A 23,336-nucleotide genomic window follows, 5' to 3' on the forward strand; every position below is an offset into this window, starting at 1 on the left:
ACTGAAACATCATTTCAGGATGCTGCCTACCACCACCTACATAGGTTCTCCTGCAGAAATAACTCACGGCCTTAACTTGCCTTGTTGAAGGATTTATTTTTCAGTATGAATTAACTTTGTTTCTGCAGTATAATTCCCCTTTCCTCTCCCCACATCTCTCTCTCTCAGTTTTTCTCTTTCTCACTCTCAAACAAAATTTAGAAGACACCAAAAGAAAGAAATAAGCTACTCCTTGGAAACAGAATTTCACCGTTACATTTTTCTCCAGTACACGTAGCAGGGAAAAGAAAGCTTAAAATTTCCCCAATGGTTTGGAAAATTGTTGAGGAAACATAGGAACATTCATTTTCTCCTCCCCCTCTACTCCTCTACTCACCTGTGGAACTCACTGCGATAAAGCGTTTTCCAGTGCAATAATTAACCAGGATTCAGACATGAATTGAATATTCAAATGGACGGGCACACATACACACACATTCCATCTATATTTCCATATATATTTATATATTAACACTAGCTATTTTTAAAAAGCACAATAACAAGATCAGAAAATCTTTGAGAACACTATACTTTCATTTCGCATAGGCAGGACTTTGTAGATTTTCATGTCTAGTCTGCCATAAGCCTCTCCAGTGGTCCAGCTCAAAACCCGAATCCCAAACAATAAACATTTGAGGTGATGCTAGAAACACAGCAGATGACAACAACAACCTAATGGTTAGTGGTGAAGAAGAAGAGGAATAAGCAAACACAAACAAAGTATGCAAGTCTCTTTATTAAAAGCATACCCATTGGGCTGCTTCTGCTACTCACAGTGGCCAATAAATTCCCTTAGTCTTAATACACTTAAAGTGCCAGGATACATTATTCAGCACATGAGTAATTCACCACATTCTTTTGGATAATAGTCAGTTGTTGAGCTGGACTCTGTTTCACGAAGGTCAACAGCAAAACTCCATTACTGCAGTTGTATAGCACAGCAGAGCCTCATGGCACCTTACAGAACAGAGTAAAACAAGGATCCTTGCAAGGATCCCTTAAAATGAAGGCCCCAAGATCCCCACGTGGGCATGGAGGCAATTATGGAGGAGCAGGCCTTAAACTCATATAAAAACCACAGGAAGAAACTCGGCTCCCAGGAAAGAGGACAACAATGTGTCCACGTGGTCACTAGAAAAGCCAGTTCATCAACTGGATTTTCCCTCTTCATATGGTATGATAATTTGAGTGCTGAATGAGAACGTGAGAGTAGAATTTGACAGTTGCCTCAGTATCCTGGGGAATTTTGCATTAAGTGCTTTAAATGAACTGTGCGTCAGCTATGGTGACACTACTTTTTCTTGCAGATTTTGAGATAAGCCATGATGTTGGACCCTTGTATTAATACCCTCCACTTGTCAGTAAAGAAAGCTTCTCTACCTTTGGTTTTATAAAGTACACAGGTCTACTGCATACGTTTCTGTTTATATTAGATTACATGTTGCTGAAATAAATGGGTCTAATTATGGCCTTTCATTCAGGATCAAAATGAAGAAGCCATTAAGCGGGCTTATGCAATCAAGTAGCTGTGCAACAGAAAACATCTAAAACAAGTATGAGGCAATGTAGGAGGCTGAACTATGCAATCAATGGCTTCTTATTGTGAAAAAATATGGGAAACCCAGAAACTAGAACTGACTTCATCTATGAACCTGAGACAAAACACAGGGTGAGAGAAGATTCACTACAAAAGACCCAAAACAGCTACTAAAACCACTAGTTTGATCCCAAACCCAACATGAGTCATTCAGGCTGAGCGAAACAGGCTTAGCCCTCTGAATACCCTGGCACACAGCTGTTAGTTACTTTATCCTTCATTCAGGAGAATAAGCTCTGGTAACCCTTTTTTACAATGACAGCACATAAATGGTTACTAAGTTCACTGGCAATTTCCCCTCCTAACAGAAACACTCCAAAGAACTCTGCACTTTTTCTAATTGCTGCATCAAAAAGGGGATAATGCTACAGTAATGCTTTTAGAAATTACTGTTCCATATTCTCCAAAACATTTCTCTTATATTTGCGGTTGTACAGTTATGTTAGATGAAGGCAAAGTTTCTTGGTAATTAACTAGGACTTTGTTGAATTTATTAATGCTATCTTAGGTATTTTCTAAAAGGGGTGAGTAGGTGATGTGTGAAACCAGTTTTATGTGATGTGGAAGGGGATAATTAAGATAGAAAACTCAACTGAGGAAAAACAGATTATAGGGAGGAACTGAAAAATTTAAGAAAGGATTCAGGAGTCAGAGTTTACATTTTTACATTTTAGAGAAAATTTTGAATAAATTGGCAGTTCCTTTTTTAAAACTCCTTTGTAAGTTGAAATAGTGAATGAAATTTAAAATGAAATGTCTATTAGTTGTAATTTGATTTTGTAAAAAAGCTCTGTGTGCCTGTTCTCTTTAAGCTTGGAGGAAAGGGTGACGACACAGATGTAAGCCCAGATCTGAGAGTACACATTAGCTTGAATTTTTAAATTGAACTATACTTCTGTCTTCTGAGGGACGAATGCCGAAACAGAGATAATGTTGTGGAGAGCACTGTACACTGCTTCTACAGGACCTTTTTGTTTTTATAGGACATGACAGAGAAATGTTTTGCAGGGGGAGAAAATTCTGTTGGTCAACAGTGTAGTTGGGTGTAAATAGCTTTTATCCATTTTGAACGTGGGAGAGTTTGTGTACTTCTTGTATGCACCCAATGTGTACCTTTTATGTACTATCACGCTACTGTGGATGGCCTATTGCAATTGCTTCCAGACTACCACATACTTCTTTTAGTGTTCTGATGGCAGAAAAGCACCATAAAGTAATACTTATCACTCCACATTTATTATTTTCATCAGGGCAGGATGCAGAAGTGCTAGGTACTTTCCAAAGAGACAACCCCTGCTATGAAGAGCATACATTCTTAGCTTAATATTGCTATGATTTCCAGCTCATAATGCAAAACCACAGATCATTCATTGTCAAGAGCCAAAGAGTGCGCACACACACACATTAGGCACTTTGTTTTATTTTGCAAAAAAAAAAAAGTCTTTTATATATAAACCATTTCATTCTCTCTCAAAACATTCTACAACTATACAGCTGTTTGCTCCATCATTTGCATAGGAAATACCACAATACAAAAATAAGGTAGGGGGAGGCAAAAGAAGCAAAACAGCAACCAATTTATGCATGTGTTTCCATGTATAAACATTTGAAGCCTTACAAAATTATTTACATCATTTGTCAACTATTTACATTAAGAGCAACATTTCTAACTATAACAAACAAAACTATAATTTATCAAGTATATGTAAAATTGTCTTAAAAAAAGAGTCTATTGTATACCACAAATAAATAAAGACAAACAACAGTTTTAACAAAGCTAGGTTTTCCTGCAAGACCCTTTTTTGGTATTTTGATTCTTAATCTACCCTTTGGTTGACAGCTTAATATTACGGCTTATGAACTCCAGACACTTACTAGGTTTGTTTGGTTTTCTCCCGTTGCCTGGCCAAATCCTACACAGTATAACCTCATCTTTGGCCCTTCATTTACCATTTCAAGGCAGAACACTGTGGATCAAAGACATCACTAGCATAAAAGGGCACCACTTCACTGACTTCAGTGGAGTTTCAACTACTTATGTCAGCAGTAGATTTTGCCCTGTGTGTGTCAATCTGAACAGTGGATTAACTAAACTGCACTGTAATTAAAAAAAAAAAATTACTGTATCTTTTACCTTCTAGCAAATTACATGCAATATCCACATGAAACTGGATCATACTGGTGCTGAACCAGCTTAACATGTCCGTATATGAAAATTGCATCCTAAATCCTTCTTTTTAAAGTGATATTAAGTTTAGCTTATAGTAAGAGGTTTAACATTCTGAATATTGTAACTATCCCCATTATTTAAGCTTCCAACATTTACTTTACAGTTCATTCTAAATGTTTTGCCCTTTTAAGCAATTTGAAAACAAAATCCTGCTTTGAATATTCAGTGCACACCATTTGTGTTAACAGGTACAAAACATCTGAATGCTTAGCTCATTTCTCTTAAGAAAAATAAAGCTAACGTGGTACTGCTTTGAGAGGTATTTAAATAAATTTGTTTGTAAATGTGCCGTGTTATCAAATGTAAAACAACTACTTTTTTCAGATGATTTTTAGAAAACTTTTGTATTAAACCTAAAAAGCTGATTTGCATATTTACAAAATCTTTGTCATAGCAAACATGCAACATACAGAACAAAATGTTTTGTTCTATGGCTGTTTTTGAATTTTTCTATGTATTTTATCTCCACAGAATGACTTAACATTAAAAAAAACCCACAAGTACTAAATATGTCCAGTAAAAACTTGACGGGTTACAATTCATGGCTTTTCCACCGCGTTCATTCACCTGCAGCCTCTCATTAACTCATTTACTAAACATTGTCACAATAATGACAGTGCTTTGGTCAAAACACTGCAACAGAAAAAAATGTGTAACGCTGCAATGTGTCAAGACATAATACTTGTAAAGAGATGAAACCTGCTTACTAAAGCCATATACATCATGAGAGCAAACAAACAATTAAACACTCTGGTATTGTGATACAGTGTCTTCCCTTTTTCTGCATAAATATACAAAATATACATTTCCAGTTTCTTTTGAGATTTCTTTTAAATGGATAATCCATAGTCAAAAATTAAACTAATTTTAGTTGTGAATTGAGAGTCAATAGGAAATTGCATAGATACAAAACTGCCTCCATGACAAGTCCAGTTTTAGTTCTGATGTCTCTTCATATGGAGAGCCAGGTGGTCAGAGCGAGAGAAGCTGCGATTGCACACAGCACACTGGAAGGGCTTCGCCCCCGTATGCTTCCTGTAGTGGCGCGTTAATTCATCCGAACGAGCAAATCTCCAGTCACAGCCTTCCCATGTGCATTTGTATGGTTTTTCACCTGAAACATGCAGAACACAGAGGAATAAGACTATCAGCTGTCACTCTTCAGAAGAAAACTGATGTGAGATCACACTGAATTACATTGCTTGTTCAGTTTAAAGAGGAATAAACAACCCAACAGGAGTTGACATTTCTTAATGTCTGTCCCCTCTTTGCTTTTTCAGATAACTTTGTTTTCAAATCTGTGGTAATACCTTGGTAAAATTATACCACTTAAGAAACTTTCAAACATAAGCTGATTATTTATCCAAGTTAAAGACGGCTATGATATAGATACTCGCAGAGGCAAAAAAAAAAAGGCATGAGATTGAAATACACTCCCTTACATCCATCTCAATATGAAAGGGAGTAGAGAAGAAAGCAGTCGCACACAACAATCCAGACTAGCTTGCAACATACACTTGCACCTTTTAAAAATTGGTAAATTAAGATATACAGAACTTTTTTTAAGAGTAAGTTTGAAATAGGAGGAAAGGTTTACCACAAAGATTCTTTATAGTGTATAGATCTGTTTAAGAGCTTCTGATGTGTAAATAAAGCTGCACACTGTGTGACAAATACAACTGGGATAATATTTTCAAAAATGTCAGAGGTAATAAAATCTTGTGGTATTCTGTTGTGGGCTAGCTATATATAGAAGAAAGCATCTAAAAGCCCAAAGTCCCAGTTTTCAGAATCGAATGTCTAGAATTAGGTGCTTAAATAGCCGTATTTTTAGAGGTGCCAAGTGTTTGCTATTTGCCTTAGTCTACACTGACATAAGAGGAGCATGGCATTTCTGAAAACCTGCTACTTTAAGGAAGCACTGAATACAACTTTAAAGTATCCAGCTAGACTTGAATGCATTGGCACAAGCACCCAAAATATTTGCATTCATCCATTTCAGGACTGTAAATGAGTTATTTTAAGTATGTGTATAATTTATAGATTTGTTTGTTGAAATGGAAGAAACATGAAGCCACAAAGTCAAGATGACTTCTGTGTGAAAGCAGAACTTCACATGTGTACATACACCTGCTCAGGAGCTGGTGTGGATATGATGTCACCCTAAAAACAAACTTCATACACATGAATAAGGTAAATGACCTATTTATTGGCTATTGGTTGACACTAGTTGACAAAAACACCTTTAAATTGGGATATTCCATTGCTATCTATAAGCTGTTTATTCATTTGACCGATTTAGTTAAAAAGAGGAAGAAAACTGAACTTAGCAAAGCACTCAGCAGTGCCTTTATCTGCAGCAGAATGAGGCCAAGGCTGAGCTTACTAAAAATTCTTTCTAACATGCCTTACAAATCTTCTTCCTCTCCATTTGGTCACAGACCTTTCCCCTCACAGTCTCAATCCTATAGCACCCCAGAGTAGCTACTTTTCCCTTTTTTATCATCAGATTAGCACAGGAGGAAAAAAACCCAGAAACCAGTACCCTCCAATCAGATTGTTTGTTCTACACCGGCTACACACAGAACCCCATTTAAGAACCTTCAATAAAGTACTTCAGAGACTCTAAATTATTATTCAACTGAAATCATAAAACTAGTTTTGTCTGTGAATTTCTACTGCTTTTTCTGATCAACTAACTAGTAACTTTCCATCCACTACTAAAAGCAGAATCAGCCCTTTGCTCACAATGGAGAAGGGACTTCATATTGGCAGCACATCCACAACTGGACTGAGATTTCCACAAGAAAAAACAATCAAACAAACAAACACTTCTCCACATACACGGCAACCAGGATTTATTGAAATCATAGTGGAAACATCATCCTTTAGGAAAAACAAACTTAGGATCTGAAATCACCTGTCACAGAGTCCAAAATTATTTGATTTATGATAAATCAGACCATAATTTGTTAAAAATTTCTGTCATAGTTGAACTTACTCTGCCTGATAATGATTGAAGATGGATCTACCATATATGACTTCATTTTTGCTTCACACAAAACATATCGTAGGTTAAAAGATTTCATAAAGCATAAAGCTTTTCTAATAGAAGCCAGCTGAGATATTTGGTCTTCATGGCAGAATGACATGTAAGATCTTTATTCAGTAGAGGATCTTTTGTCATCCTTAATGTATTGAAATTTGGTCTAGTTACAGTGAAGTCTGTAGAAAACTGCATTGCTGATCCATACACACAGCACTAGAGAGATCTGCTGAAAATGCTTTATGTTAAAACACATGCACAAGTTGCACAGAAGTGTTACTCTTGCATTCAAAACATCTAACTTAGAGCCAGGGTATGTCTTTCTTTTTCTCCCCTCTTTCCCCTCTTTCCCCATATTGCCTTTAAACTTGTTTAATCAAATGTTTTTATCTTGTTTAGAATTAATTTTTAAACCTAAATACAGAGTAGTCTCAGTAACATGAATCTATAAAAGCTTCTTGCCTACCTTGAAGACCTTTCACTTAAAACTGCCATATAATACTCAGTGGTCAACACCTAGTTTTGTGATCCCTCCATCCTGACTGCCCAAAGAAAGCAAATACATAGGGAGGCTTCTGTTTACTCCACGTACTTGTTTAACAATTTTGCAAAATTAGATAGGGAATGAGGGAAATGGTGAAGAGGGCAGACAAATAACACTAACCGAAAGAAAGACTAGGAATGTGTAAAGTGAAATGGATCAGAATGCAGCCCATGAGATTTAAATCACAGTTTCTAAACTTGGTGTCTGGAGAAATGAAATATTTGTAATCTCACCAAGGCTTGCACTACATCACAGTGAAAAAAAAAATCTCAAAAATTGTCCTGCATAGATAATATCTGACCCCATTTAAGTCCAAACAACACTGCTGTCCTCCCATTCTAACTTTATTCTGTGAGCAGCAGCACTGTGTGATATGAAGACTGATGGTATATGAGCTACCACTAGTCAGTACACCAGTGAATTGCATGGCTTGTTGGATACAAAAGCTTCTAAGATAATGTAAAAGTCAAACCCTGTTGAGTTCAATGGCAAGACCTCCACCAAACTCCAGGGGACACAGGTTTCTAGAGACCTATCTGGAAACTACAGTAGCTTATCTCACTTTAGCTGTCATCTCATCTTATGTCATTGGGACAATTATAAATCTTCAAAGACAATGGTGTTACTCACTGGAAAAGCTATACAGTGTGACACTGCAACATGCAGAAAAGCACTGGTTCTCCCTTCTGGCTGACTTCTGCAGACCTGAGCTAAATTGAATAGTGTTCAGGGGACGCATGGAGGGGAACAAGTCAGTGCCTTACACAGATTGTTTTAACAGTGTTACTTTTATGTGTGAGAAATTAAAGCCAGAATGCTGCTTTTAACCCCTGCTTTGGCTAACAGTGAGGACTGGAAAATGTATTTTTAGCGCCAATATAGAGGCCCAGATTATTTTGAATAAATCCTAGGGGTAAAATACTGAATATCTATGTTTGTAATGCTAGTTTCCGTTGGAAAGTTCTATTTAAGAACTGAATCAATTTCAAATGTTTTCCTTTTGGGAAAGGAGGAAGGGGGGCAAGAAAAAGAAGGTGGAGATTATTTTCACTCCTTTAAAGAAAGCAGAAGAACAACTAGCTGGTAGTATTTTCTCTCTCTTGATCCATACACATGCTTTTTGTCATTTAGCAGAAATAAGAATTCGGTCTAAGTTCCTGTGGCAAGGGAAAAATAGCCTCATGTTACATTCTTTTTTAAAGTGATTCTACTTCTTTGCTATGCTGACTTTAAAGCACTGAGAAATCTAGGGTTGAGGATTTATTAAAAAAAGTACACACAACAAGGGACACTGAACCCTTTATCCACTATTTTCATTGGCTACACAGTAATGTAAGATTTATTTACTTTAATGATTGTGTGAAATACAGTAGCTGTAAAGTTTCAGAAATATTTGGGTTTCCTCCAGCAATTTAGAACTTCTATAGGGTGTTAAACCAAGAATGCCATTGGTCATCAAATACGAATGTAGTATAGCTCAGTTACTGGAACATGATCACTGTATCAAACAGATATTTCACTGTAAAAGCAAAAAAACAGCTAACTCCTCCACTTCAGGGGAGCTTCCACGGGATTTGTTAGAATGTCAACACTGTTCAAGTAAAACACCATGGAGGAAGCTGGTACCGATTTCTAGCCAAATAGCACACTCCAACCCTTTCTTCCCAAGCCAGAAATATTATACACAGCACTTCTGGGAAACAGAACTGCTTTCCTTTAAATTATACTTCAACAGGATAGGGATTTCATAAGTTTAATTGGATTTTTGCATAACCTCCTTCCAATATCACTGATTTAAAATATTTTGCTAGGATTATAGATCGCAAAATGTATTTTAAGTCCTTGAACTGCTAATATGTATCCTTTCTCCAGTTTAAAAAAAAAAAATTGTAGAGCATGAGAAACAGGTTTGTACTTGAGCACAGAAGTCCTAAGCACTAATGTTTAGTTTGAAATTTCTTTTACAGAAAGCACCTAGCAAGAGATAAGGGAATTTAACCTGAAACGAGACTATTTTTCTTGTAGTTTGTTCGTCTGTTAAAGAAATAATAATGCTGGAAGATTGCCAGGATATCAAAAAGATGTCTGGATGTCTATAAGGGAAGGGCCATGTAACATGCTAAACTAACTACCAACTTCAATTGATAAACTTTGGATTCCAAGGCAGATCCCAAGGGTTCTTGCTGCTACCACAAGAGAATTATGTGGACTAGTAGGCTCTTCTCATTTTAATATATCTTTGTGGGACTGAATCATTTAAAAATACATCAATTGTCTTCCTAATATTAATTCTATCCTCTGGCAGTCATTGCCATAGTCATCTGGATAAGGTACTGAGCCACCAATGTGGTGGCTGATGGTCATTTTGAAGACACCTGCTTCCTTTAACTGTAGTCCTTGTTCAAGAAAATGCTTCTATTTGGAGTTCTGTTCAGAGAAAAACAGTCATTAAAAACCTCTAGATTAGTGATGAACTTCCCGGTTAATAAGAAAACAAGCTTTCTTACTTCATCAAAGAGTGGTGTGACTTTATTTCTGCAATTCACTACTAGAATGGACTCCTTTAAGTATAAAGTTGCAAACAATGAGGGCCAGATTTTCAAACCTAAAGTATTCAACTGTATTCATATGCAGAAATCCAAACACGGGTATGACAAAATCAGGTTACTGCCAACGTCTGCAAGTTCTCTTAATTACTATCAGAGCTGTGAGTTTGGAGCTTCTTTGAGGAAGAAAAAGCAGCACTGTTTTCAGACTCCAAAAAGAAGATGACTGATTATAGCTCCTAAGAGTATAAATGAGGGTCCCCCTCATTCTTTCCATCATTTTAATATTACCTGTGTTCATTATGTGCAAATAATCCCGTGCTACATACTTTAAAGAGCATAAGAGAACTGTTTAAGCATTTGCAACTGTGAGTAAAGTACACAAGTCCTTGTTAAATGGAAATATATGGGAATGCTGAAAGTGTTCCAAAGGTCTCACAGTACAGGTATGGTGACTACAAAGTGACTTAAAAAGGAACCAAAATTTCACCCAAGGTCCCACATTTTGAAGCTAGTGTCAGACATGGTAGAGTAACAGGGGGAAAAAAAGACAGTATGTATCATGGCTGGCTAAAAGAAATTTCCCTTCTTGTTTTGTTGGAAAGGCTTTTCACCTGAGGTTGGAGAAGGGAGTGGGGAAAGAATCCATTTTGAAGTTTCGTACAGAAGCATGCATGCCATTTTTGCTCCACTAACAAAGACAACATGTTTTGGTTTGCTCTTTGCCATATCACTGTCTGGCATCTGCCTTCTCAGGAGCTAGAAGACTGACAAGTCTGACAATACCAGAAAGCTAGTCTCAAAGAAAGTCCAGCTTATAAGTAACTGTAGTCCAAGCAGCAGGTTAGATGGCCAGCTTGGGTTCTGCGGAAAGTTTCAAAACAATCAATATACTAACATTAAACAGTTTGCTTCTTTGGAATTACTTCCCTAGTGGCAAGTATTTGGCCTTAAAAAGTGTTCAGCTAGGTGTGATAGAAAGCTGGGAGGAAAAGCAGAAGTTACTGCGCTATAGTAATCTTAGCAGTAGTTACCTATGGTAGGTTCAGTTTTAAAACAGATTATTAGAAAGATTTATGTTGCTAAAAGTTTTCAGTGTATTTGTTTTCAAGTTTTTCACATCCTAAAATCAGTTGTCTTAGGTCCCTGCCATGTTATAATCTCAAAGATTTAAAAAAGTAACAAATAAGATTTTTTTCCTGTTCTAATTTGCCTGAAATAGCTTTCCTCTAGGTTACAGTATCACAGTTTTAAACTCCGATCCATTCCAGATTGACTGGAATTGAAAATAGTTGTCTGGGTATATGTCTAACTCATTCAAAAGAAGCTTTTTGCTCTGAAATATTAGACCTCCATTCTGTCATTGACTAAGCATTGTAGTTGTTGTTAAAAGTAGTTTGGTTTTTTGCCTTTTCTAGGACAGTTTTTTTTTTTTTAAGAGAAAGAACGGAAAGCTGAAATTTCAAAATAATGAGCCCCTCAGCTGCCTAAAAGCTGTTTGGTGCACTGGAATTCTTATGTTATCCAAGACGGAGATGGATTAAGCGGCCAAGAGATCAAAGTAAGTCAAGCTTATTTTGTGAGTAAATAAATGTGAGGAAATAGATTCAGTCCCCGAATATCAAGTCCACCAGTGATATGAGTGCATAACATATACTGCACATCAAAAAGATATAATAAAGTCTATGCTGAGTCTAGTGCTGACTAGAGGGTGACCACTAAGTACTATTTCACAACCAAACAGCGTGTTGAGGAATCCTCTAACAGAGCATTGTACTTTATATGTCCAATCATTGATAAATTAAGTAGTATTTGATCTCTTTCTAAGAAAAGTGTGAACAGGAAAAAAGAAATGATGGTTTGATAAGCAAAGAGGACAGTCAAAAAGTTCAGCATCATTCACTTTCTGACTACAGACACGCAGAAGGCATTATCTTCTCAGAGCTCCCACCAGTGCTTGAAACACTTATTTTGCTAAGTGTTGTCTTACGCAGTTCAAGGATTACAGGAGAATCTTGACTGGCCTGTGAAATGGTTTATTTTCTTTCTGGCATAACATTCTGTCTTAACAGAGGTGGTCTCTCTTCAAGGAAATATGCAAACAAAGAGGAAAGGAATTTTTTGTTAAGTAGATTTATAAGAAACCCATGCCATCTGGGGTGTGTGGCTGTGTCTACAAGTTCTACGTTGAAGAACACATTTCCTCATCTATGCCTGTGGTGCAAGAACAGCTCTTTAGCTCTCATACCAATAACACTGGCTCTTGTACAGTCAGATAAAAGGTGCTCTTAAAATGGAATTTATTAAACATGTACTGTAGACTTCAAGATTTCCATCTACTGTATGAACACAAAAAACAAAAAGCAATACATTAAAGTCTGCTTGAACTAAAAGCAAAGCACTGTACACTTGCCAAAATTAAAGGTTTTAATATGTCCTTAATCTGAGTTGTTAGAGATCACTGAATATAAATAATGCAGTCTGACAGAACAGGAATGCTGCTACCAAGATACTCAGACTAAACTAGGACATTACTTAAATGTTTCTAATCTTTCACCAATGGGAGGTGCAGGTCATCTAACAAACAACAAACAACAGTCAACACAGAATATATTCTGTGGAACCGGAGGAGAGTCAATTGTCCAAGTCAGGCTCAGAAATTAATTACAATACAGAGTGTCTAATCAAATAATCGAAAGTTTTAATCACTGGCAATTCCTGTGAATCTTGGACTATATTAGTGTATGTAGGGCAGTCTCAAAATGAACTATATTTAAAGCCAGTCTCTTAGGTCAACAGTTTCCTTATCAGGAATCAAATATCCTGGAACTGAAGTTTAATCCTCTCAGGGAGCAACTGACAGAAAAAACAGTTTTTTAAGCTTTCATGCTTAGAGAGACTTTCTAGGCTTTTAATCAAAAAGAAAATATCAGGATATCAGGCTTTTAAGTATCTACAATCCAACAAGACTACTCCTCACCTGACACCTTGGAATTTAATTACTGTTTTAAAAAAACTTAACACCGGAAACTGCCATGAAGTAATATTTGATTAAAACTTAGGCCTATATTGCTAAGACTTTATCCAAGCGCAACACATTCAAGCTTGTTTCATTTAGGCAATGACTAGAGATAAAGAACTAAATCAATTAATCCAAAGGTCTGCAATCATTCATGAAGGATTTGAAAATGCATTATTTTCCCTCAAACTGTGGTTTGCACAGAAAAATAATGTACTTCCATTTCTCACACAGGCAACTAATGGATTTAGCAGAATTCATAAATAAAAGATACCAACATATGCCCCAGCAGTCTAGCAACACTGCGCTTTAATGCACTTTCACAACAATTTTATTTAACTCTACTCCATTTTTCCTTTTTCTAGTCTATCAATGATGACATTTACTGACATCTCCTTAAAGCAGAATCTGTGCAATTGACTCATTTAACAGGTTAAAGAAACTGAATCTTTAGGGAAACATTACTTAATAGCTATTTTCATGACCCAAAGATTTTTCCAGGATCAGGTTTGCCATATCCACAGAATTCTGCAACCAAGAGCAAGGCGGAATCTTTTGGGGCCTCAGTTCCCCATTAGTACAACATGAGTAAAATCCTTCCCCTAATTCTCTGGGATGATTTGAATCAATACATGTTTTTGCAAGGTGCTTTTTTTCAGCAGGAGTCCACTCCCACTTCTCTTCCCTTCTGAACAACAGGCACATAATAGGCATCCTGAATTCCTGGGCAAGTCTATTTGGAACCACCTGTAATATACATATACATATATACAGCTATGATAAATTCAAAGCATAAAGTCCTATTGCACACGACTGATTCTAATTCTGATTGACCATCACAGTCTAATTACGGATCTATTGAGACAGAGATCTAAATTAAAATAAAATGTTATCACCTTGAGGAGCTGCACAAGCTAGCAGCTGTCCCATGCCTACATAAACATTTGAAATAATTAGGGATGGTGGAAGTATTCTGAGTGCATCTCATTTAGAGAAATGCCATTTCTCTTGAGTTATCTCAGCTTCCACTTCCCATCACCGAATACTAACTAGATCTATAGATAGAGATGAAATAGTTCTGCAGTTAATGTTAGAAACTATTAATGGCAAACCCACCACGTGATCAGAGAACATGCCTGTACAAAGACTCTGTATACGGAAAACCAATATGCAGCTGGAAAATGTCCTCAGTGTGTGTGCCTTGATGTGTTCTAAACAATGACAGATTTTCTTCTTAAAATCATACACAATTCTGAAGTGTGCAGCTGTTCACAGAAACTAAAAAAAAAAAACACCCTGGAGCCAACGGCTCTTCTGCAGTTTACAGGTAGGCTATTCCAGGTGCTTACATATAAAGGCTCCACTTTAACAGTCCAATATTTTTACATATAAAGAAACATAACAGGAGAAGTTATAGGACTGCTGTTTCTGAGGGATCACTTGACATATACGTATACATTCAGATATCAGAAAAGGAAGCTAAAGAGGTTTATCTACAGCACACAATTAACTGCTTTTCACTGACATTTGACATGTTTTTCAAGTTGTACACAAAACTGTTGTGCCTGTGCTTTAAGGTAACTTCACTGTCAAGTAGCCTGCAATAGATGCATAAAAAACTCCACACATTATATACATTGGTTGCACAATATAAGCTATGAAACTAACTTGTTCTGTGACTAATAGGTTAAAATTATTTTAAAAGAAAATCCCTAATACATGAGGTAAAAAAATCCAATCTATTATGTTCCAACAGACACTTTAGCATATTGAACACCATTTTACCTGTTTCAGGAGTAACTTGTCCCAAATTAAGATACCATACTGAACTGTTTTAAAATATTACCCAAATGTACTGTATATCTGCTCCAGAACTGCGTAGAGATGGATATAAAATGCTGAGTACCTTTGTACCAGCAGGTTGGTTAGTTGTGTTAAATTTTTAGATCACCAGTTTATCAACAATTAAAATTTCCTTCAAAATTTAAAAACACTAAAGCAATCTCTAGAGAAAGAAAAATGGATGCCTCCTTCAGGGACTAAAACAAATACATTAACCTTGCTTAGTTCTTTAGTGAGTATTCAATTCCAAGTCAACAGCAAAAGCATGAATATGGGGCCCAGGCATAATTCCGTTAAATCAGAACGAACTTATATCGTCTAATTTGGTGTAAGGTAAACGCCTTAGAAATATCTAAGAAGAAAAATGTAAGGCATTTTCCTCTTGTCCTTTTCTTACTTTTTTATTTAAATGTAATTTATAAAGTCTGACAAGGTATTCATATTTGAATTTGGAAAAAGACTATAGCCTACATTCCATCTTTCAAAAATAACGTTTCCCTTAGGTTTGTTCTCAAAGAACATCTATTAAACTCAGTCAAAGGCATTCAGAAGAGAAAGACTGCTAAATAAATACTGTATAAAGGCTGAGATTTTCCAATACAAAAGGAAAACCATAAGGTCTGTCTTGACTTTTAATGGCAGACAAACTTTGCTGCAGGCTCTTTTATTTTAAGATGACAGATTGCTGAGAAGGGCGGGAACTGGTTGGGATGAGAGAGACTGCAGCCAATTTTAAAAGGTATTGTTAAGAAACTAAGAATAAGGAGAAAACAACTTCAGTGGTCCATGATTACTGAAGAACGGGTTTAGCCAGATAAACAGGTCTGCTAGCCCTGAAGGGATTTGAAAGAATATCACACACAACTTTATTAAAATGGATTACGTGACACTTCAGACTTTGAAGGTAAAGGCTTCATAAAAGGTTTTTTTTTTTTTTTAAGGAATCAAAGCTCAATAGCGCTGTATGAATTCATAGTTCTGGGGGATGGGGTGCACAGAGAGTGGACTGTATACAGACAAAACATACACACAAATTTAGCCCTCAGTATCAAGACCTTCTCTTTTCAGATCAATAGTAAAATTTCTGTTCAATCCTGAAGAAACTAGGCCCCCAGTGTAATTTCACAGGTTTCCCTGGGATTGTGTCCATTTACGTTAACATTCAGTTAATTGATTTATGTGGTACTGGGTATGCGAGCAATCTTACGTGTATTAAGACACATTTCAACTGTATGCAAAGACGGAGATTTTAATCTGCACTGGAAATCTTCAAGTATTAAATGAATATACAGCAGAGTTAAACTGATCCAAACTCTGAAATAATGCAGGTAACAGGATATGGACTCACATTCTTGCATGTTAAAGCTTTAAACAGTTTATCCCTTCTTTCACCTCCCCAGAAGATCCTTTGTATTGCAGACTTGCTTAAGTTCACTAGATTTTTATCTAAAACAACATTCTTGTTACCATGAATACATCAGCTTCTCTGACCTTTGCACATTTAGCCACATTTCTAAGGTCAAATATCTATAAGTAAAAAGTCAACAATAAACATTATTGACCCTAAGCAATATACATTAGTGATGTGATACATATTTCTATGCATGTAAGTAGCAACTTTATAAAGCGTACAGTCATTACTATTCAAGACAGAAAACAGGTACAAACTGATATAAAAAAGTAAAAGCATGGACTTCAAACAATGACTAAGTAATGTTCATTTTTAGAGTAAAGCTTTGTTTTTATCTCTCTTCCTACAGTTATTGTGTAATAGCAAGCAAGATATTTTAAACTGATATTTAATTGCTGGCTAAAAGGTGTAAGTGGAAATTGCACCCACTTTACCGTACAGATTATTTATTAAAGAGCAATGGTATTACATTCTGTGATGTTATCCAGGTTTACAGCCTCATGAAAATATTCCATTCCTATGAAGCTAGCTGATAATGAGTGATTATATATATCACAAAATATTTGTAACAGCATTCTTGTTCAGTCTATTGCTAATGTAAAGTAATAATCTTTGTACAGTTGTTTTTAGTTTTTACTGACTGCAACAGAGATAACTCTTTCATTTATCAAAACAAAATTTCTGTAGTAAGATTTAGCCTGCAGATACTCAATTTCTTTACGATAATCCAACAATCCACTCAAAGTAGCTGCTGAATACAAGATCTTGTTTCCGTAGAGACAGTGAAACACATTTTGTTAGCTCATAGCTCATGTTAAGTTTTGTTTTGACTTTTGATTTAAACTTAGGTGAAACCCTACTACTTGAACGGCACCACCGTAGTGTTGACAGCCTATTTCAATAAGTGAATTGCCTGAAACACGACTCTTGCATTGCTTAGAATTGAGGTTCACACATAAAAGGAGTTTCACTCCATTCTCAGTTTTAAAAACAAAAATAGTAGTCTTCTCGTTTGATTTCTTTACAAAAATGTCATGTGCTTCTTACTGTAAAGATTTAGCATGACAGATTTTGTATTAAGATCCCAGCAAAGAACTGTCCCAATAATTTAAAAGTATGCTGTTGGGAAGTTATGTATTTCTCCCCTTATCTTCTTCTCTTTTCATTCCTTTTGCCGAAGCAGATCTACAATTTTGAACAGATTGGTCCCCTTCTAATAGCTGTCCTTCAAATCTGTGCATGTATAAGCAAAGCTCTGTCCTGAGTCTAGCCCAATGCAGGCCCATGAACTGGGTCTGTGTCTACAGCTGCAAGCAGAATTTGATCAAGGTACAAAAACAAATGTTACACACAAACACTTTTCATTTTCATTTCCTCCATTTTAATGTCTTTCACCAACAAGATATTGAAATGATTTTTTTAAATATAAAACAACTTACTGTAAAAAAAATGCACATTTAATGCTGAGGACAAAGCAACTGGAGATACCTTGGGATTTTCTGAAAAATTCTAAGATTAAATAATTCTAACAGGTCAACATGAAATCCCCAAACAGAAAATTCTACTTATTTTGATAGATCTTGAAAATGGTAACATGTTTACTATGCTTATTTCAATATTTTCAGGGGGAAATTCTTTTTTACCTCAAAGCATTTAAAGATTGAAAGTTTTACCAGTTTTGTTCTTAATTTTTTTTCATTTTGTATTGTAAAAGGTTTAACAAAACTGCCTTAAGAATAAAAGCAACTTCACTTTTTATCAACCAAACCAGAAAGCTTTCTTAACCGAACTGCCAGGCTGAACCCACCCTATTCTATAAAAACCAGGGAGGAGATGGCAAATCAAACACACTTGCTTTTTCAAAAGATAGATAACCCATTAATGAACAAGAGACACAGAGAGAGTGAGTACCTACCAGTGTGAGTTCTCAGGTGTGCTTTTAAGTGAGAAGACTTTGTATAAACTTTTGTGCAGCCTAAAACAAAAGAAAATAAAAAGGAAGACAAACGTATCAGTATTGAGAACAGGAACGCTCCAGAATAAATTTAAACTTCCTCATTCGGTGCTGAGGTACTATTTGGAAATATTTAAGTTTACAACCTTCTGGCAGCATAATCATTTAAAAGTATAATTTAATATAGAAAGCTCTTAGGGAGGCGTTGCTTTACACAGGAAAAAAGAATTATGTTGCTTTACACAGGAAAAAAATGTGTTTCTGGTAGACATTACCTTGTAATGTAGTATAAAAAAAATAGCTGCCACAATCCACATTCAGTAACACCTGTTACATAAATTGTCCACCCTACAACTCAGACTTTATTTTTCAAAATTTTCTAAAGAATTTGCTCAAGCCATTACCATTGTTATTCATGACCGTACATAACTTTTTCATTAGGCATTTATCATATTGTACACTGAGTGGATGATAAATCATCCATGAATTATATTTTTTAAGGGAGAGATCAGCTAAGTGCAGCACTTTCTAGATGTGTTCAGAACAGTGTTAACAGCTTATATCTGGGATCACATATTACCTGAAGGAACAGTTGATAGAATCAGATTTCTTTTCCCATTCAGTGTAAGAAAAGGATAGGCTTTAATGGAATTCATCTGTAGACAATTTTCAAAGGCAGCTTTAATGGATTTATCTAGGCAGCTAAATTCCCTATTCATAACAGGGAAGATACGGCCATGGCCTCAGCTACCAGGAACCGAAATGATTCTTTCAGTGTCAACGGACTCAAACTGAGCTATATCACTTTGCAAAAATTGAGCTGCTGGTCCACCACTGGTATTAGAAAAGTGAGAGCATGAGGTGACAGCTACACTGATTTAAATTAGAGAAGGCTGTGATTTTTTTTCCTATAGAGTCTAAGGTTTGTAACATGAGAAAATGAGCTTAGGAGTTTAAGAGACTAAGAAATGATATGAAGGAAAAATATGATGTACAATATATTAGGTAAAGAATTTGAAAGAACACCTCAAAAATGAGACACTGAAGAGGAGAAATCTTATTTTAACAAGAAAGGAATTGGTTATTTCTAGGTAGACTACAGCTAAAGAGAACCATTTATACCTAGTCTATGCTTATTCACACTTTTTTATTACAAGAGCTGGGATTACATGCTTTTCTGAAACACACTGCTTACCGGGATAGTCACAGTAGTGGATACGTCTTTTCTCCAAATCTGGGTTACTTCTTCTGTTGTATCTGACTGGTTGTATGTTCTGGGAAGTTATTGGCAGTGTTGCTGGTATATTCGGGTTGTGAATTGCCAGCTTGGAAGCTATAGTTGCGGCGTATGATGGTGGAGGGGTTAAATTCTGTAGCATCTCTGCTTGTCTATCTGGACTTCCAGGCTCTGAGCTTGGGGGTGAAGGAGGGAAGTAAGTGGCCTGTTGTTGAAGAAATTGGTTTGGCATCGTGTAGGTGCACGGGGGAATGCCCTGGAACTGTTTCATTGCAGTCTGTGGAACAGCCGAGGAGAGTGTGTTAAGGCCTGCCATTGCTGATGGCATGGAAACATTGTTAAGGGAGTCCATTACGGCTGCCTGAGTAGTAGTATTGGGCATATCTAAATCCGGTGAGCTCAAGAGCTGATACAACTGGCCTTGCTGGGGTGTGACAGAAAGATGAACATCTGGAGTAGGAAGCTCCTGCTTGATAAAAATGTTGTTCACATCAGGAGTTTGGTGAGAGCTGAAGATGCTGGTAAACTCAGGAAGGGCCTGAGTAGGGGCAGGGTTAGGGGCAGTAGTTTCACTCTGGTGACTGAAGATGGTGACTGGTTCTGTCTTGATGTGGGTCACACATGGTCGCTGAGATTTGTACAGGCCAGTTCTCAGGTGACTAATGTCAGGGAGGAAGACATTCATGTTGATACTGTAAGGCAACCCTTCACTGTCAGTGAAAAACTGGTCTACAACTGAGGCACTGTCTCTTCTGTATTTTTTATGTTCAGGGATGACAGGAACGGGTGGAAGCTGAGGTGCCAGATATTTCTCCATTTCACATCTTGTCTATAAAAACAAAATAGATCATCCACATGATTTGTTAGCAACTAGCAAACAAGATGGCATGCAAGTCATGTGAGACTTTGAATATAACAAACAATATTGTTTAGCCAACTGCTAGTCACCTATAGAGGAAATTTTAAACAATTCACACTAATGAAAAACTGTCTTTTAAAATTGGCGTGCTGATCAAAAACATCAAGAAGATAAAATGATGGCACAAGTTGTTAATGCAGAACAAATATTAAGACTGAGCTAATGTTTTAGCATATGACAAACATTTCGTCTTTTATGTCTACAAGAGAGTACTACATACAAAAATGATAGGCTGTATGACTAATCTACAGATCTTGTACTTTGGAATTCACTGTTCTAACAAGGTTACTGCCTGTTTCACGCATTTCTCTTTGAAATGCTAACTCCAAAAGCCACATCCTCAGCTGGCTATTTGAATGCTAATACTTCAAACAATGCTAATACACACATACAATATGTATATGTGATTTTATACTTCTAGGATTTTTATGCTTGAACGAAAGTTATAAATGTGACACGAAAGTGTAAAGTTATGGATAACACAATAAAAAGAAGACAGGTTGATGTTAGTGTTTCCTTTGTTTAAAGTGTTTCTGGGACTACACTAACACTTTTTAAAAATCTACGCAGTGTATAATTGGTTAACAACGTGACAAACATGTCCCTATTCATGTCTCAGTCCTAGGAGAGCTCTTTAATTACTGGGAAATCATTCCCTTAGTGTAGTGGTGCTAGGGAATCCGTGGGTGGCTACAGCCTGATACATTACTGGTACAGTCATCAGCAAAACATTTATCATACACTCTCCAGTGGGCAAATGCTACATTCCCCCTTGCCCTGTAAAGAGCGCACTCATACCGAATCCGTTTAACATCCTAAAAGAGAAAGCAGCTCACAAACAGCAAGTCTGCTCAAAAATGGATTTTAAGACCTTTCTTCAAAGACCACCAGTAAACAAAACAAACAAACAAAGCTGCATTCCCTGTCCTTTGATCTAGATCTGCCCTAACATGCCAGGCTACTTTTTCCAGCTCTTGTTTACAAGCCACGGGCAGCTCGCTTTGAAGACAGAATTATTTATTCTTCGAACAGATATCACCGAAACGCAGCGCCTGAAATACTGCTGCCCCGCAGCTTGGGGCGTCAGCGCGCAGCGCCCCGCAGCGCCGCTCGCAAGCCGGGGCGGGAGGGGCGGGTGCTGGGGCGCCCCGGCCCCCACTTCGGAGCGGGCGCCACCTTGCAAGGGACTCCGCCGCCAGCCCGGGCTCGCCCCGCGCCGCCACATCTGCGCCACGCAAGGGCGCGGGCCTCGGCAAACCGCGCGAGCGACTTGTGCTCAATGAAAGAGCCAAGGTCTGGAAATAAGAGTCTCAAATTAAAACCGTTCGTGTGCTAAAAGCAGGCTGCGGTTGGCGCTTTCTGCTTTTAGCTCTTCCAGCTGTTTGCATGTGGATCCGTTTCCAAACAGTTTTCTGGGACGGGCAGAAAGTCCCGGGAAGTCCCCCTCTCCCGGTCCTCCCCCCCCTTCCCCAATTGAACATGACTCTGTGCGTGGGCGAGGAAGACAGGCGCTTGCTCTAATTCTGCTGCCGGGCAAGTGCAAAGGCAGCAGCTGTAGCTTTCAACACACTCGCAGGGGCAGCGCGGCTCCCTTCGCGGCTTCCCCGCCCCGGCCCTGGCCGCTGTGTGGACGGGCGGCGGCGAAGCCCGCGCCCCGCCTCGGCCCCGGCCGCCTCAGCCTCGGCCGCCTCGGCCCGCCTCGGCCCGCCCCGGCCGCGCTCCGCCGGCGGGAAGACGGCAGCCCCGCCGCCCCGCTGCCCTCCACAGGCGGCGGGGCTCCCCCGCCCCGCGCCTCCGCTCCGCTGCCAGCTGCCCGGCCCCACCCAGCGCCTCTCCGCAGCGGCCGCCGCCCGCCCGCCCGGCGTCCCGCCGCGGCACAGGGGCGGCGGCGGCGGAGGTGGTGCCTGCCTACCTGTACCATCTCCTCCGCCGGCAGCGTCGCGCCGCCGCCGCCGCCGCCCGGGTGCTGCTGCTGCGGCGGCGGCGGCTGCTGCTGCGGCGGCTGCTTCAGATCCTCTCCGGGGAAGATCGCTGCCTCCCTGGCGCCCAGCACGGGCTTAAGCTGCGCGAACACCGGCTCCTCGGGCTGCTGCATGGGACCCAGGCGGGCGCTCATGGTCAGCACCCTGGTGGCCATGAGGCGGGCTGGCTGCCGGGCGCGCACGGACTGGCTGCCCGCCTTCGCTGCGCCGCCCTGACACGGCGGGACTGGCCGGCGGCGGGCTCCGGGTGGCGGCAAGGGTGGCAACTGCGCGGCGCTCACTCCCCGCGAGCCCCAGCCCGACAGCGCATCAGCTCCAGTGTCCTCAGTGCCGCCGCCTGTACCTGGCCGAGGGTATCTATCCACTGACACATGCCCGCCTCTATTTCACCCTACCCCACCCCACCCAGCCCGGGGAAAGGGGCCGGCCCTGCGGGCTGCCCTGCCCATGGGGAGCGCGGCGGCTCCTCCCCGCGGCGCGCTGGCCACGGGCGGCGCAGCGCCGGCAGGGCAGCGCGGCGCGGAGCGGAGTGGCGCGGCGCGGCCGTTGGGCGCGCGGCGGCCGTTGGGCGCGCGCGAAGCGGAGCGGGGCGGCCGTTGGGCGCGCCAGGCGCCGGTGCGCGGTGGCCGTTGGGGGCCGCCGCGACGGCGGGGCGGTAACGCCGAGGGAAGACCCGGTCCGGGTTGTTCCTGACAGCGGCCCGAGTACCTCGAGGGAAAGCAGTACCCGGTGGAGTTGGCGAAGTGTCTTTTCGTTATTTTCAGACGTCAGAAGTCCTGTCTGGATCGGGAGCTTTACAAATGCTGATGATTTTTATTTTTATTTTTTTATGCGGACGGGGGCATCCAGCCGCGGCACGGGAAGGTCTCGTAACAAAGTGGGACACGGCTTTCAACACGTCCGGTTTAAGCAGTCTGACGAGGCCCCTTTCAATATCTTAATATTATTTATAGTCTTTTAAAGAAGCGTT

General features: G+C 39.2%; 1 protein-coding gene across 1 annotated transcript; it reads right to left on the reverse strand.

Moving 5' to 3' along the window:
- Positions 1–3,040: 3,040 nt before the first annotated feature.
- Positions 3,041–22,763, reverse strand: KLF5 (KLF transcription factor 5). Its single transcript, XM_064504764.1, has 4 exons — positions 22,297–22,763; positions 19,424–20,294; positions 18,190–18,249; positions 3,041–4,980 (listed from the first exon to the last, which is right to left on the reverse strand). The coding sequence occupies exons 1-4, from the start codon at positions 22,519–22,521 to the stop codon at positions 4,802–4,804; spliced, it is 1,335 nt and encodes a 444-aa protein (XP_064360834.1). The 5' UTR covers positions 22,522–22,763; the 3' UTR covers positions 3,041–4,801.
- Between the last annotated feature and the right edge of the window lie 573 nt (positions 22,764–23,336).

Source organism: Dromaius novaehollandiae, chromosome 1 (genome assembly GCF_036370855.1).
Source record: "Dromaius novaehollandiae isolate bDroNov1 chromosome 1, bDroNov1.hap1, whole genome shotgun sequence".
In the NCBI taxonomy this organism is placed as follows: Eukaryota; Metazoa; Chordata; class Aves; order Casuariiformes; family Dromaiidae; genus Dromaius; species Dromaius novaehollandiae.